The sequence below is a fragment of the Xiphias gladius genome, chromosome 14 (genome assembly GCF_016859285.1).
Source record: "Xiphias gladius isolate SHS-SW01 ecotype Sanya breed wild chromosome 14, ASM1685928v1, whole genome shotgun sequence".
In the NCBI taxonomy this organism is placed as follows: domain Eukaryota; kingdom Metazoa; phylum Chordata; class Actinopteri; order Istiophoriformes; family Xiphiidae; genus Xiphias; species Xiphias gladius.
Window position 1 is genome coordinate 2,497,501 of NC_053413.1, and position 15,000 is coordinate 2,512,500.

The 15,000-nt window shown below is 37.0% G+C and overlaps 2 protein-coding genes across 6 annotated transcripts in view; both read right to left on the reverse strand.

Moving 5' to 3' along the window:
• The window catches only part of LOC120799307 (putative ferric-chelate reductase 1), a 3,842-nt gene extending 3,648 nt beyond the window's left edge, over positions 1 to 194 (reverse strand). Inside the window, exon 1 of the mRNA XM_040144386.1 lies at positions 1 to 194. This exon is cut by the window's left edge and continues 233 nt beyond it. The gene's annotated coding sequence lies outside the window, so the exon portion shown is untranslated.
• A 2,220-nt stretch (positions 195 to 2,414) lies between these two features.
• si:ch211-267e7.3 (ADAMTS-like protein 2) overlaps positions 2,415 to 15,000 on the reverse strand; it is a 38,419-nt gene continuing 25,833 nt past the window's right edge. For 2 of the 5 annotated variants that reach the window (XM_040144385.1, XM_040144381.1), the window contains 10 exons: positions 14,686 to 14,786; positions 13,867 to 13,993; positions 12,792 to 13,005; positions 10,062 to 10,217; positions 9,734 to 9,904; positions 9,388 to 9,564; positions 8,962 to 9,115; positions 8,590 to 8,750; positions 5,555 to 5,581; positions 2,415 to 2,483 (listed from right to left, as the gene is read on the reverse strand). In XM_040144385.1, coding sequence (XP_040000319.1) covers positions 8,602 to 8,750; positions 8,962 to 9,115; positions 9,388 to 9,564; positions 9,734 to 9,904; positions 10,062 to 10,217; positions 12,792 to 13,005; positions 13,867 to 13,993; positions 14,686 to 14,786 — 1,249 coding nt within the window. In that variant the 3' untranslated portion in view covers positions 2,415 to 2,483; positions 5,555 to 5,581; positions 8,590 to 8,601. The other 3 variants (XM_040144384.1, XM_040144383.1, XM_040144382.1) reach the window with 3 other exon arrangements.

The window sequence follows — 15,000 nt, forward strand, 5'->3', positions numbered from 1 at the left end:
AGGGGAGGAAAGGAAATTGAAATTTCTTTGCATCTGAGGCCATTTAAACGGTAAGTGCAACTAGTCCAAAAGAAAAAGTTTCTCAGTTAGAAAAATGTGTTAATGACGTCTGATGCTGGAGGAGAAAAGAGAGGGATGCGGGTAAGATTAGGTCAAAGTGAGTTCATCCGAACACAAATTCTGACCACTGAACTGTTACTTAAAACCACCCCTGGGATAGAGGGCAGGGTCAAGGAGAATTAGAGTGGAGTAGAAAGTAAAGATGGGGGAAGCAAAAGGGTGAAGAGGAGTAAAGAGAAGAGACTGATTACAGAGAAAGACAGGGAATGAGTTGAGATGGGCGAGAGAGAGAAAGTACATGCATGAAAATAAAACATGAAGAATAAGTTACCACTTTTGGGGAACAAATAATATAGTGCCAGGTTAACCATATATGGCCTTTTAATTGCCCTTATGTTCTTTTAATGAGCATTTCTATAAATTCCTCCCAGGTGATCAGAATTTCATGACTGCCTAGTGCTTCACATTAAATAAATCATGTCTGTAAAGTCTGGCACTGCAAAAACACATTAAAGTCACAGATCTATGTAGAAAAACCTTTAAGAAATGTGCGGGTGTGTAGCATCATCTCAACTTAGCTACATGAAATTTGTAACTGACCCTTCTTATTAACAATTTGTAGAAATAAACTGATTGTACTGACTAATTAAAAAAACCCTGCCCATAGTTGAACCAGGCCATGCAGTATATAGTTAAATGTGGCTTTTGCCAAAATAAAATTAATTGGTATGTCATTTCATTTGCAAATTACAACAAAATCCAAATTAGCCTATTGATTAAAAAACTGTTTACACTTTTTATTGTTAGATCAAACCCATAATAATATGCAGGTCAAAGGAATGTTGTGGAGTATATGTCAGCAAAGGGACAACAGGGAACTGATGATTTTTTTTTGCAAATGCATTTATTTTCAAACTTTTTTCAACCAAATTGGACTTTTTATCAGTTTTAAATTAGTTTTATTTTTTCCTATGAAGTAATCACTTTTAGGATTCTGTTTTTAATTTTATGGAATTTGATTTTGAACCTTATTTTACTCTCAGTTTTTTCCAATTCAAGAAAAAAATTCTTCTGGAAGCTTACCATTATATTTTTAACATCATTATTTGTTGACCATCGCAGTTCATTCTTGACCTTCTGATTAATTCTTGCGTATGTGTTCTTGGATTATTTTGTCATTATTATTTAATTCATGAGGCAGGATGTGTTATATTTTACATTATTTAGTATGTGTTTTCTTTCATATAAATACACCGATCCATAAATGATTAAAAACAATATAAAGTTGTGACAACAGACCAACAGAATATGTTTTTGTTTTGTATTTTTCTCTAAAAAACTATGTTAACTAAAAGTGACCACTTTACAAGAATTATGCATTGTTCTACTGTTCTATACACCATTCAGCCACAAAATTAAAACCAGTTACCGGTTTAATGTTGTGGCTGAATGGTGTATATATACAGTTTTTGTACATATATACTGTATACAGTATACATTGTAAACTTAAAGGAGCTATGTGTAAGTTTTGCTATTGCTACATAGTCAACGTTAGCTTAAACAGCTGTTTACTTACCAGTCTAAAAGAAATGTTGCGAGTTCCACATCAAACTTCATTCCTTTACTCACCAAGAGCTGTCTCCAGTGGTGAAAAGCAAAAAAGTGATATTTCTATCACTTCTTTCATTCTACTTAAGTTAACATGCTAACCAGCTAGCGCTGAAGAAGTAGCGCTGCTTAGAGGGCGTATTGTAACCTCTTGTTTTGTTAATGCAACGATGACTGAAGCTCTTGGCAAGCAACCATCACCAACACCCGCTTCCAGCAAGAAACTATATAGCACCTTTCAATAAAATATGATTAAAAGGGCCTCAATAATGTAAGGCAAAAGACATAGTGGTTGCATGTGGTGTGACACTATGTATCAGATACAAAGTAAATAAATTAAACATTTAACAGTGTATGTTGTATGTTGTACACTGACTGTCTTCATGTTGATGAGGTTTCTGGATTTCATGCATGTGGAAAAATCCCATGTCAAGTTTGTTTCTTTACAATATGATCCCTGATAGATACAGGGGGCACTGCACATCTAGCCTAAAAGAGTGAGCAAAGTAAGAAAGTAAGATAAAGCAAGTAATTAATTAGAATGCTATATTGCTTTGCATGGACTACCTAGGAATATTCAGTAAATGGGAATATTGCAGCACAGATGTACCTGTAATGAATCCACCAGGCCTGTAGGTGGCACTAGAAGTGGACAATGTGAATGGTGGGCTACTGGTGGAGGGGGTGAAGGGCGGGTGTACTGGCATCAAGTTGCCACAGGAGAATGCCACTGAGCCGTTTGGGAAACACACACATTCTTCCCCACACCACACAAACATCACTACTAATAGTGACACAGAAGCTTTAAGAGGCATCTGGAACAGATGGGAGACAATAGTCAGATGTTACTTTCACATTGTGAAGAAAGCTGGTTCTCTTTATGGCTAGAATAAATGTTAAAGCAATCGTCATTTCTAACATGCATGTGATATCAAATCCAAACTCTTTCTTTTAGATGAATAAACAGATGGTTATATCAGATCTTCGACAATGGCTATCCTGAGCTCAGAGGAACAATACATTATCAATGTAACACCAGTAACGTAAAGAAAAAAAGAAGGAGACACAACTGAAATGAGACTCTTGGAGACCTGCAATGATAGGCTTTGTAGAAAACAATAATGTAAGAGTTTCCCAAGAATGTAATAACTCCTATTATTGAGCAGGTGATGGTTGTGTTCCGAAAGAATCAATAATTTCAAATACTCCAGAATTCCCAATCTGGTTCTGAAAGCTAATTAAACTATGCTTAAATCTACACTGTAAATAATTAAAGTCTCTCAGCCTAAAGCATATTGGTTCCTACTGAAGATGTAAATCTTTTAAAAATATTGTCTCAAATATAAAGTTAAATTTTTTAAAATACCTTTTTTCCCTTAGCCATGAATTAATCCATATTTAGTGCTCTAATGACTATTCCCGGTAGCAGTACACTGTATGTGGGATTGATTCATGGTTGAGGTAATAAAGGAACACATTACTGAGTGCCATCAGTGGAAAGTAACTATGTAGATTTACTCAAATAGACTACTTAAGTACAATTTTTATGTACTTGTACTTTACTTGAGTACTTTACTTTATCTATCCAGTTCACTCCAGACGGAAGTATTCTACAGTTACAGTCCTTGTAATAAACGTCAGTTAATAGGTAATAAGGCCTTTATAAATCTTGTAAGCGGCTAATTAACTTTTTTTGTGTTAATAAGTGTTAATAATAGCACCACAAACATGTTTATTGTTAGATTATTAGACAGTCATTTGCACTTATAAGAAACTTGTTAAAAGCTCATAAACTGCTTAAGAACATTAATAAAAGCCTTGAGTTTTTTTAAAAATAATTCTTTATAATAGCATTTACAAACAAATTTAACAAACTTACCTATTATGTCATTATTAAACATTTAATAATCTTTTTTGGTTTCTTTATTAAGATTGATATATACTTTACTATGCTATTATTAGCAGTTAACTATGCACCTATTAAAGGTTAGTAGTTTACTGTACAAGTACATAATAAAGGATTTATTAACTTTAATAAGGAATTGTTCTAACTTTAGATGCGGTAGCTGAAAAAAAGTCAATTAACTATTAACAAGGGTATAATTAACAAATAAACAAATAATAAAGTATGTGTTAATCCTAATAAAGCAACAACAACCCAAAAAAAAAAAAAACTTAGCAAGGATTTAAAAATTCCATTATAGGTAAGCTTGTTAAACTCAATAAATGTGTTTGTAATGCTATTATAAACAATTATTTCAAAAACTCATAAGGCTTTCTTAAGCAGTCTATGAAAGGTTAAGTCTCTTATAAGTGCTTATGAATCTCTTACACTAACAATTAACATGTTTATGATGCTATTTTTAATATTTATGTAGTCTTAACACATAATGTTAATAGGCATCTTATATGGATTAATAAGGGCCTTATTACCTATTAATTGACTGCTTATTACAAGGACCTTGATATAAAGTGTTACCATATTAACAATGTAATTTATCATAATATATTAGTCATAGGTAGTCAAGTAACTTTTGAACCTGGATTATCTGTAACTTAATAAAGTCTTAGTAAATTTAACTCTTAATACTTTTGTACTTTTACTATTTTAAAATACAGGTCTTTTACTTGTAATAAGAGTATTATTACATTGCTGTACTGGTACTTTTGACAAAGTAAAGGTTCTGAGTACTTTTACCACTACTGCCAAGAGCAACTGTATGTCCCACTGATATGTTTTTAATAGTTTTTGAACAACAGTGGAGCTCTATGTCACAGGGGAATAAGATATATCTGGCTTTGGGTATACATACAATACTTGTTAGTAGAATACATTCATTGTGGATTTTAGTCTTTTAATAGGAAAACGAGAAACATGCAGAATATTGCCAGCATTATCCTTATGCATTAGTAAAGCCACTGCTGTGAAAAAAAGACAGTTAGGCTACACTCAAATTACTTGAATTAAGTTCCTGACTACATTAAAGCTACTTCATGAAAAAAAAAAATGAAATAAAAACTTGATTTCAGTGGGTCAAAAAATATGACTGCAAGAACATTTGACTATACAACTGCATGGTCATTAGTATTTTTGTTAGATACAGATACTAATAATATCACTACCTTTGAAAATGTGTAATAGTTGTTTAGATTCCTGATTGCATTTTCGTGTCACCACTCCCTATTCAAAATCTCGAATTAGGTAGCTTCTCCCAAATATAAATTCTTGCATGCAAAACATTCAAGAATTTATAGTCCTTGAATCTATAAATTCTTGAATTTATGCCATACCCAAGCATCAAACTTAATCCAACATTTCATCTGTTATGTTACCAAGAAAACTGACAAAAAAGCTCTGAATGTCAGTAAATTGATTTTCCCAGCACACTGAAATTAGTCAGTGGCTGCCTGGATGATAGGAAAAAAAAATTATACAGCAGGGTTGCTCAAGAGGATGAGGTCTAGAATCCAAAATCTTTAGTCTTAGTAATTATTAAAAGTTTCAGTTTCCTAACCTCTGTCTTTTTTTCCTCTGGGTAAATATTAGCAAGACATCAGTTCTTCTCTGTTTCATTTTAATGTCAATTATCAAACGTATTTACCGATATTTGAACTCATTTACCTAAATTATCAATTTTGTCAATCAATATCAAATTGTTAACACATGGCCAACATTTCTAATCTGTTAGAAACATCTGGGAATAAATTTAACATTTGCAGAATCATTGACAAGTGAGTCAAGTTTGATTTAAAGTTTATGTATTTTGTATAGTATTTTACACCATAAATTAAGTGCATAATTAATCTTTTCTCTTGCATAGAAAATGGCTCACCTACTCAAATGTAAATGTTTTAACATCATCTGATACCAAGTGGAAGTGCTCACCTTCTCTCTGGAACTGCTGGTCTTTTTCTGCAGACAAACGCAAAGATTTGTCAGGAATCCTTTATAGCTACAGTAAAATGACAGCTTAATTGTTTCTGAATCTTGCAAACATCTGAAAATGAAATGAAATGAAATCACCTGGAGGTCCTCTTACTGGCTGCTTATAACCCAAAGAAACAAAGTGCCTTGTTGAGACCAGTTCAGATTAGTAATTGGTGTGCATTCATGTGTGTGATTTGGTTTCACCAAGGAGTCATCCACTGGGATCCCATCTCATGTAACCATGACAATGCTAATTGTGCAGGGTAAGAGGGGTGAGTATTGTAAACAACACAATGGTCAATTATGACACTCTCACATACACACAGCTTTTGTAACAGGTCATATTTCTGATGATAGCTTAATTAGTGCAAACAGTTCCCTCTCTTAAATGCTTATTCATTCGAAACAGCGTCTCCCCTTATATCTCCTTTATTTGGTTCCCATGCAACCCCAGTTTAAATTACCACGGTTAAACTGGTAACCATTGAAATTTAAGCTTTTTCACTCTGGTCGGTTGCTTAATTATCAGGTCTTTACGTTGTTATTCAATAGTTTCCTTCCATATTCTTAAAACCCAACCTGAAGCAGTCTTTTAGGAATTACTTTTGTGTCCTGCACTACATGCAAGGGTCAGTCCAATGTTTTTCCTCAGAGAGGAGCAGCAGTCAGAGGTCAAACACAGATGCTTGTCAGAAACAGCTGGTCTTTTATTCTTTATGTGTAACGCAGTTAACAAAAAAACAACAACAACAACAGCTCTTTGGGCAGTGTAACAACAGGTAAACAACATTTTGGGACAGCCATGTTTATACAGTGTATTGGATAGATGAGTTTGGCCCCAACAATCTTCACTGACAGCTGTGTTGGTAGAGTACCACTTCTTGTTCAACAGCTGTTTCTGTGTTGTGTTGTGTTTGTACTATTCTTATATTTTCAAGCCAACAACTCCAGCGATGCATTTCCATTTAGCTCCTACTTGAGTAGTCACATCTGAAATGTCTACAGGTGTATAACCAAGTTCTCAGAAGTTAATGCACCTGCAGATGCTAGCGCTGGAAAAATGTTTGTGCCATCTTTCCCAGAGAGATATGAGAAGATACATATCAATTTTATCTTTGTAGCTTGATACTGTCTGCAAGCTCATTAAGATAAATCTAAGAGCCACCTAGGTTTTGTTCATGTTACTGTAATGAATACGCCAACAGTGAGAACAAGACTTTTGAGATGCTGCACACAGTCAAGGCACTCAGCAGTTGTTAATCAAGAAATAGCTCTGATGCATAATTTCTTCTGTTTTTATATGCGTCAAGAAAGTTAAATGTGAAAAAAAAAGCTTTGGAGTTTTTCATTTTTGAAAGATTTGGCCATTTTCCACTGCCTCACGTCTTTGTGCTAAGCTAGTCTAAAGACATCCTGGACATATCTCTTCTCATGTGACTCAGAGTAAGACGATAAACAAGCATATTTCCCCAAAAGTTCAACATTTTATGTAAAACACTAATTGGAATTAAGTTCTGCATATTGTTTGTTAGACTACAGCTAGACTTGTGCTTCTACAAAGATACGAATAAATGTGTCTGTGGATCAATGCAGTGAAGTGTGGTATGGGAAACCACAGGCTGCACGTTCCCCTGTTTGAAGCCCAGAGAGGCATGTTTCAGCTGTTTGTTGTCAGTGAGTGCCCTTTTGTTGACATAGTGTTGGCATCTGTTACCCAGTTACTGTAGGTGGGTAGTATAACATTAGAACTATTGATTTTTCAGTGTTATACTTTGAATGCCTTTCAAAGCAAAAGTATTTTGACTTCTTTTGTCATCTACTGTTGCTTTTAGTTTAATTACCATCGACTGGTGCCTGTCTTGATGTAGTAGTCTAAATGCAAGTGGCAATAAGCCAGTCTTCACTTGCTACATCCAAGTTTATTTTGAGCGCCTGCTGGATGTATTAAAAAGCTCCCCCTTTAGGAGAAGTGCTGCAGTTTGCTATTTTGTAGTTAAAATGGAGCCATGATTTTGATAAGCTGGTCAGTGGCAGAAAGAAGAGCATAGTTACAAATCGGCATGGCATCAGTAATACAACCTGACCAAACTCTCTCTCAGGACAGGACTGGACCAAGGCTGAGGGGGCTCAGCCACAATGTTTCCCTGGTCTAGTCTGTCGCCACACTAACAACAAAGATGCCTTAGGTCTTTCGTGTACTGTGGATGCACTCTCTTTAATGGAACATAGCACCTTAAGAAGAAGTAAGGGGATGCATAGATCATAGACATCTACAGAGCATCACTTTAAAAAGGGATGGGAGTTACGTTGAGTGATGGATATAGGAATGGACAGATGAAGATTCCTTGAGGGTTTTTACCCATTAAAATGGTCAGAGCTACAATGACATGGATTGAAATGTTGAAGAAATAAACACTGGAGGAAGGATATTTACCAAAAGACTGGTTTGCATCTTCTGCTTTGGAGTTAAGTAAACAGATGAAGAGACATCTCAGTGTTTCTAAAGATACTCTATCTTCACATTGTCTGGGGAGGAGGTGGTCAGTGAATGGATTTAGTAGCACATTGGCTAAATGCTCAGGGCCTCCGTCAGAGGGAATAGGCTAAAGCCTTGTACATTGTGTCAGGTTTTAAGCTTTCAGTACTTTAGGTAAAAGTCAAGTTGCAAAATACTGCTACAAAGCAGGTATTGTGCTCTGTCTGCAAAACTACTTTACTGTAGTAGTTTTTGCATTAGGAGTAGTTTTGATTGGATTATCTTTAGTAGTGATGATACTATTTGCTTAAAAAAAGGATTTACTTTTGGGGAGCAATTCTAGGTGTGAGGGAATAAGAGTAAAGAAATAACATTGAAGTAGAAGGCAGTGACCACAGGTTGACCTTTAGTGATAAGGTAACAGTAATAAGGTAAATGCCTATGTCCTAAGGCCGTACATTGCAAGCAGAAGGCTTTTTGCACAGCACCAATAAGAATGTAGTGTGACTGTTGGTACCAATGTTTGACTTCAGGGTCTCGGTGCCTTGCAGGACTGGCAGCAGGCCTTTCTGTAGTACCAATGGGAACACAGTTTCACCTTTAGGACTAGGGCACAGTTGGCTGTTGGCTTATCTTGGCAGAAGTCATCTACTGCTATTGATGCTGCTGGGGCTGCTACTGGATAAACACACAAAGGACATAAAAGTGATTAAATATGTAGAAAAAAGGAAAAAGTCTGTTCCACTTAATTTATTAGGACACTGCAGAAAAAAACTTTCTAACAGTGACACATCTGGGAGTTAATATATCCTCCACTAATGGAGCTGGAAGTGTACTGAAATGTTGCATCAGCTCCAGTAAATACACACACTGTGTTTGTTTTTTGTACCTGGTGCTTCTGTTGGACAGCTCTGGATTTCACAGCTCTGTCTGGCTTCTGGCTTGAGGGCAGAGTTGCAGCTGTGGCCCCTGGTTACCAGCTCCTCTCCCTGGTAACACTTGACTTCTCGAACTTGGACACCACTCCCACAGGTTTTACTGCACTGAGGGGGGATGAGGGAAAAGGACTTTTCATTATTCTCTATTTTTTACTGATGATCAGACCTACAGACACTCAGCTCAAATAAAGCTTGACATACAAAACCAGATTTAACTGTCAATAAAAAAGTGTAGACATCACACACAGACAGTTTGAGAGTATTTATGAAAGAACAGTAATTTATACAAATAGCCTTAGATCACTATGGCAGAGTACTGGCAGGTTGATGCATCAGTAGGTAGGCATACAGACAGACATACAGACAGACCAAGTTACCTGGGACCAGGATGTGATGAACCATTTGGAGCAGGGTCTCTGGAAGCAGGAGGAGCTGGTCTCTGGTTTGTTGGTTTGGTCACAGCTACTGTCTGGAAACTCTTTGAACACACCACTTTCCAGCCCAGCACACACCACCTGACGCTGCCGCACCCCACGGCCACAGGTAGCGTTACACTGACACACCCACAAACAAGAAATAAACAAACAAAAAAACTTAATATATCTGTATGGATGGACTCTGATTTCGATGCTCTTAAAGAGACGAACATTCCCCCACCAGTCAAAATATGCACTTTCAAAGATCTCTCAAAAGTGAAGGACACTTCCACAGCCTGGTTCTTACCTGTTGCCACTCCTGTTCAACCCAGTGGGGGGCGCAGTTTCTGTCACCACAGGGATAGATGGCCAGTGGGCGCAGTGATTGGTCACACTGCTCGTCTGACATCACTAGCCCACTTGACGATCGACATGTCACTGCACGCACCATTCTTCCCTCTCCACACACACCTGAGCACTGGCACATATACAGATATTTTTTAATTAAATGTAAAACTGAAGTTATCATTTCCATAAACTAAATATTAAATGAGAGGTGTTAAAATGCCTGGTCTGGTATGGGTTCATTGTGTATGTACACTATGCTGAAGCTGTGTGTGTGTTGTTAAACTCACAGGTCCCCAGTCAGAAACTGTCCATCTTCTGTCACAGGGAGGGGCCTCACATTGTTGACTTTCTATTGGCTGAGAGGACTTGTTACATAGTCTCATTTCCATGGAGCAACGAACCTCCCGAGTCCGAACACCCCGAGAGCCACAACGTGCCGAGCACTAACACACACAAACATCAATACTTCAAAAAACCGTATTACCAAAATTTGAAACCAGTTATTTTTATGTTCCTTAAATTTACATCTGCTGATATTAAAGTGTAACCCCTCTAACTCTGAGCCTAACTCCACCCGCTCCATAATTTTAAAAAATGCTAAAAAGCTGGAAAGGGGCTGAGAGGAAGGGGCGAGGGGCATGGATGAACGAGGTAGGACTTGCTAAGTGACCGCAAGGTACCTGTGCTACAGGACTCTTTGGAGGTGGATGTCTTTTCCGTTCCAGAATCCCCTGAAGCGGACATGTCGTGTGGAGGACCATGGTGGTCCTGTATTTGAGCTGTATCAATTCAAGCCACTGACTCCTGCCCAAGTAAAGCCCGAAGCTGGAGCTCTTGGAGCCAAGCATATAGTTACAATAGCTCTCTCGTGAAAAATGCCAACTGCAAAAGTACATAGCAGTTTGTTGCTATTGAGGGACCTGCTGCCATCTGCCATATGAGGGTCTGAAGGAAAAGAAGTCTGAACCATTGTGCCAAAATTTAAAAATATTAAGGAGAGGATTAGCAAAAAATAGTGTGAACTCCTGTGAAGGATGAGTCTTGATCAGTATATATTTGAAAACAAGTGCATTTTTACAAAGACTCCCACTCAAGGACAGTTGCTGGGGGAGTTGGGCCGCCCATCTCTGATTAGAGGGCGTTAACAGTCTTTTTAAAAAAAAAAAAATAAGTTACATAATGTAAATAAGTCCCAAACAGTTGATTCTATGTCAGCATTCGCCTTGCAACGTTCAGGATGATTTAAAACAGTAGATGGCGTGTTGATACATTTTGAAATGCCGAATTTTTATATTTTTGGAAAGAAATGTAAATATCAACCACAGTACAGTCATATCATTTAGTTTTCAACTCAAAAAACATGTTTAAGTGTGCAGTACCTCTTTAATATTATAGAACTCTGCATTTAGGAACATTAATTCAACAGCGCACAGCTGTTGTGTTTACTGTTGCTGGTTCACATGAAAATGAACATTAAGCAGGAGATTAGTAAACACTGTGTTTTGGAGTTGGTGTAACACCAAAAATTGAGTTGAGAAAATTATTCCCTCTTTAGCTTTTGGAGTTATTGGTCATTATAAATATCGGGGGGGCAAATTTCTATTTTTCATATATTGGTGACCCCCCTTCCCTCACGGCAATTACGCACTTGTGTCCCACATACCATGCACTATGGTTGCGGGGACATAAAAATATAACCATTCTAGCCTGAGAATACTAAGAAAAGTCTGGAATAATGCTGCAATTCCTTAAAAATATTTCAGTGGTACTTTAAGCTGTTCTGTTTGCAAGCCAAATTTATGCTTTGGCCATATGAAATCGATTTAATTTAATATTGCTCCATTGTTTTCAGTGCCAGAGTAATTCTCTCTTTGATTCTGAAACGTGCCATGGTGGAGGGGTTTGTGCAATTCAGTAACCCAGGGAGTAACGCTGTAAGGAAACTAGGCTCTTTGGAGGGTCAACTAACGCAAATTTGTCTCAAGTAAAGTGTCTCACAAATTCTGTTTCATGAAGACCATGTTAGATTTGAAAAGCTGAGAGAGCCTGAAAATGCAAAGTAGGACCAGTAATGGACTCATCTGCTCTAAGATGGAGGGGGTCATGTAGCTAGGAGTCAGTTCCAATGATCAGGGCCAGGGCCACTTGTTGTGTACCTCAGCAGTGGACACTGGCAATGGCTTAAGTAATTACGGTAGTAAAAAGTAAGCTTTAAAACAACACTCAGTCTAGCAGTCAATATTTCTTCCATCTTCACATATGGTCACAAGATTTATGTAGTGACCAAAATAATTAAACTGTTGATACAAGCAGTCAAGACTAGTTGAAGAAATCTGAGGGTATTCAGCTACTGCTTATAGGTGGCTTATTCACCTAGTCTGGATGGCTCCTAGTTGCCCCCCTTTTCGGATATCCTGGGAACACCCAACTGGGGAGACCCTGCACATGGTGGAGGGATTAAACGTCACTGTTGGCCCAAGATCACCTGGATGCTCCAGGAGGAGTTGGAGAGTCACTACAGACATTTAGGCTGTTCTACTTTCCCAGTGGCTCAAAAATTAATGAATGGATGGATGCCAGGGTAATTAATTTTTTTTTTTTTTCAAGTTTTAGGTAACAGATTTCAATTCCAGTTAAGTGTCAGGTTAACATTTTTATATCAGCTACTGAAATGATTTTCACCATTATTTTTAGTTTTGATATTTGTTTCTGTTGATGATGACTGCTCACTGCAAATTCTAGTATGTAAAATTATATGTGAAATGTTTTGATACTGTTGTTGAAATCTTTGAGTCATTTCATTGAAGATTTTGTTCACAGAATGCATACTGGCAGTTCTTGAACATTGCTTTGTGTTGTTTGCTTCTTTGACCAAACCAATGTCTGATTTCAAGGCATCACACTTCAAGATAGTATCCAAATCTAATTATTGGTACAGTGAAAATACTAGCCATCAATATCGTCAACATCATCGCATATTCACAACATCAGAAACATGCACTTGCTTTCTGTATTACCTCTGACCAGTCAGACACCTCCCATTGTGGTCCACAGCTCTGGCCAAGGCAGACCTTTCTATTCGCTGGTTTGTGCAGGTCATGTGACAGACACAATGAATCATAGACAGAGGAGTCCAGACCTGGTGACAGCATCTTCCAGCAGCGCACAGTGCGGTACTGAACACCCTCACCACAGGTTCGAGAACACTCACTCCAACCACTGGTCTCCCATCTGAGGAGAAAGTGGTAAGATGTAGTTACTCCAGTGAAAGTTAATAAAGTTTCAGGGATACTTAGTGAGTACAATCTTTTTAGTCACATTAAGGGATGTCATTCTTTCTTCTGGCAATATTTTGGATTTCTAGCTCCATGTGAAATTCTTGTTTGAACCTTTAGGAACATTTGAAAGAAAAAAATGAGACAATGCCAATGAAACTTAGTAACCTACAGAATGTTGTTGCATTCAGCCCATTCATCTTTGTGTGTCCAAGTCACTTGCATGGCAGCATGGGATTGGGGATAATCAGCATGCATTCCTGCCTAATAGTGTCTCTTTCGTTACTACCATTATGATCACCAATGTCAAAAATGTTCAAATCCTATGCAAATCATTTCTAATTTTTCAAGAAAATAAAAAACTTTAGATGTATGAAAATACTACAAACCACAGGTGTGCAAGACTCACCACATGAAGAGTTTTGATTTGAGATACATAATCCTGATCAACTGATTTTAAATTTAAGTAATTTCCAGACATGGAGGCCATTGATTGTTTTGCAATCTAAATTTCAAAATTTGAAAGCGGTGAAAACATAAATCTAGGCCCTGTTCTTTGATTTGCATTTTGATTGGTTCTATTTAGGCACAACATTGTTATGTTTAGGGTTGTAGTAGATTCAAACATGCCCTCATCCTGCATCTTTAAATTTGTGTCATCTGAAATGTATTTTCTTTTCTGCTCTTTCAGACAAGTTAGTGCTCACTTCGTCATTTGTAAATGAAACTTTGCTAAACTATGAATAATTCAGCAAACCTCATTATGTGTAGTTTGTGTTAGTCGTTAATTAGTAAGTTAAAATAGCAAAGACAGTACCTTGGAGGACATTCCTTTCCAGTGCAGAACTCATGTGTGGGCTCTGGCCTGGTCAGAGAGTCACAGTAACTGTCATCGACTTCTGTGCCATCATACCGAACACACAGGGCATAGTTAGTGGTGATACCTGGTAATACAGTCAGACAAACAGTGTTAACAGAGTATACATAGAGTGAAGACATAGATGAACAACATACAATTTACGTGCACTACAATGCATGTATAGCTCTTTGTGTATATTAGAGGAAGTTGAACGGGGCAAATATAGAAAATACAATGAAGATAATACAATAAATACATTTATAAAGATACTGAACTTTTTGTGGATAGATTTGAAGGTTAGGTAGTGACAATGCATGACAAGTTGTCCAGATATAAGACAATAATTGTCAAGGTGGAAGCAAAGGTCCATTATTTTCTCTGTTAGAGCACCTCATTATTCACTATCATACTGCTACAACAATTCAAGGGACATTAACCAAAGAAAAAAAGAGAGTGGCAGGGTTAAAATTGTCCTATTCAGTTTAACCTATATTTAGGTCAGTTTCACCTATGAGAGTTAACTGGTAACACAGCGTCAAGTGTGTATATGGTTACCTGCAGTTTAATAAACTTAGCACACTCATTTAGAACAATGTTTGAAATGTGGTCAACTGAGGTCACCTGATATGTGATTTAACAGACACACAGACAATCAAACACAAATATTTCCTATGGCCATGGCAGAACAATTTTCACAAGCTACATTATCAAAGATTCAAATTCAATCAATGTGGGTATTATCGTATGGGTACTTGCATATTGTATATATGAGTATACCTGTTGTACAGGTGGAGCTGCAGGGAGCATAAGCAGAAACTTTCCAGCGATACATGTCTGCCAGACTAATATCTGGGTCCAGACCCACATCAAAGTCATTGCTAGAGAAAGACAGAGATAGAGACAGGCAGATACAATTTTGAGACCTGATTTTTTTTTTTCTTTCATTCGTTTTATAAAAAGCAACTAATGTACCAATTATTGTGTTTACAGAACATGATGGAAGTTTTGTTAATTGAGTTATATATAAAGAAATATATAAATATATAAATATATAAAGATATAAGAAATTGAGGCTGACAACTAGATCTGCAA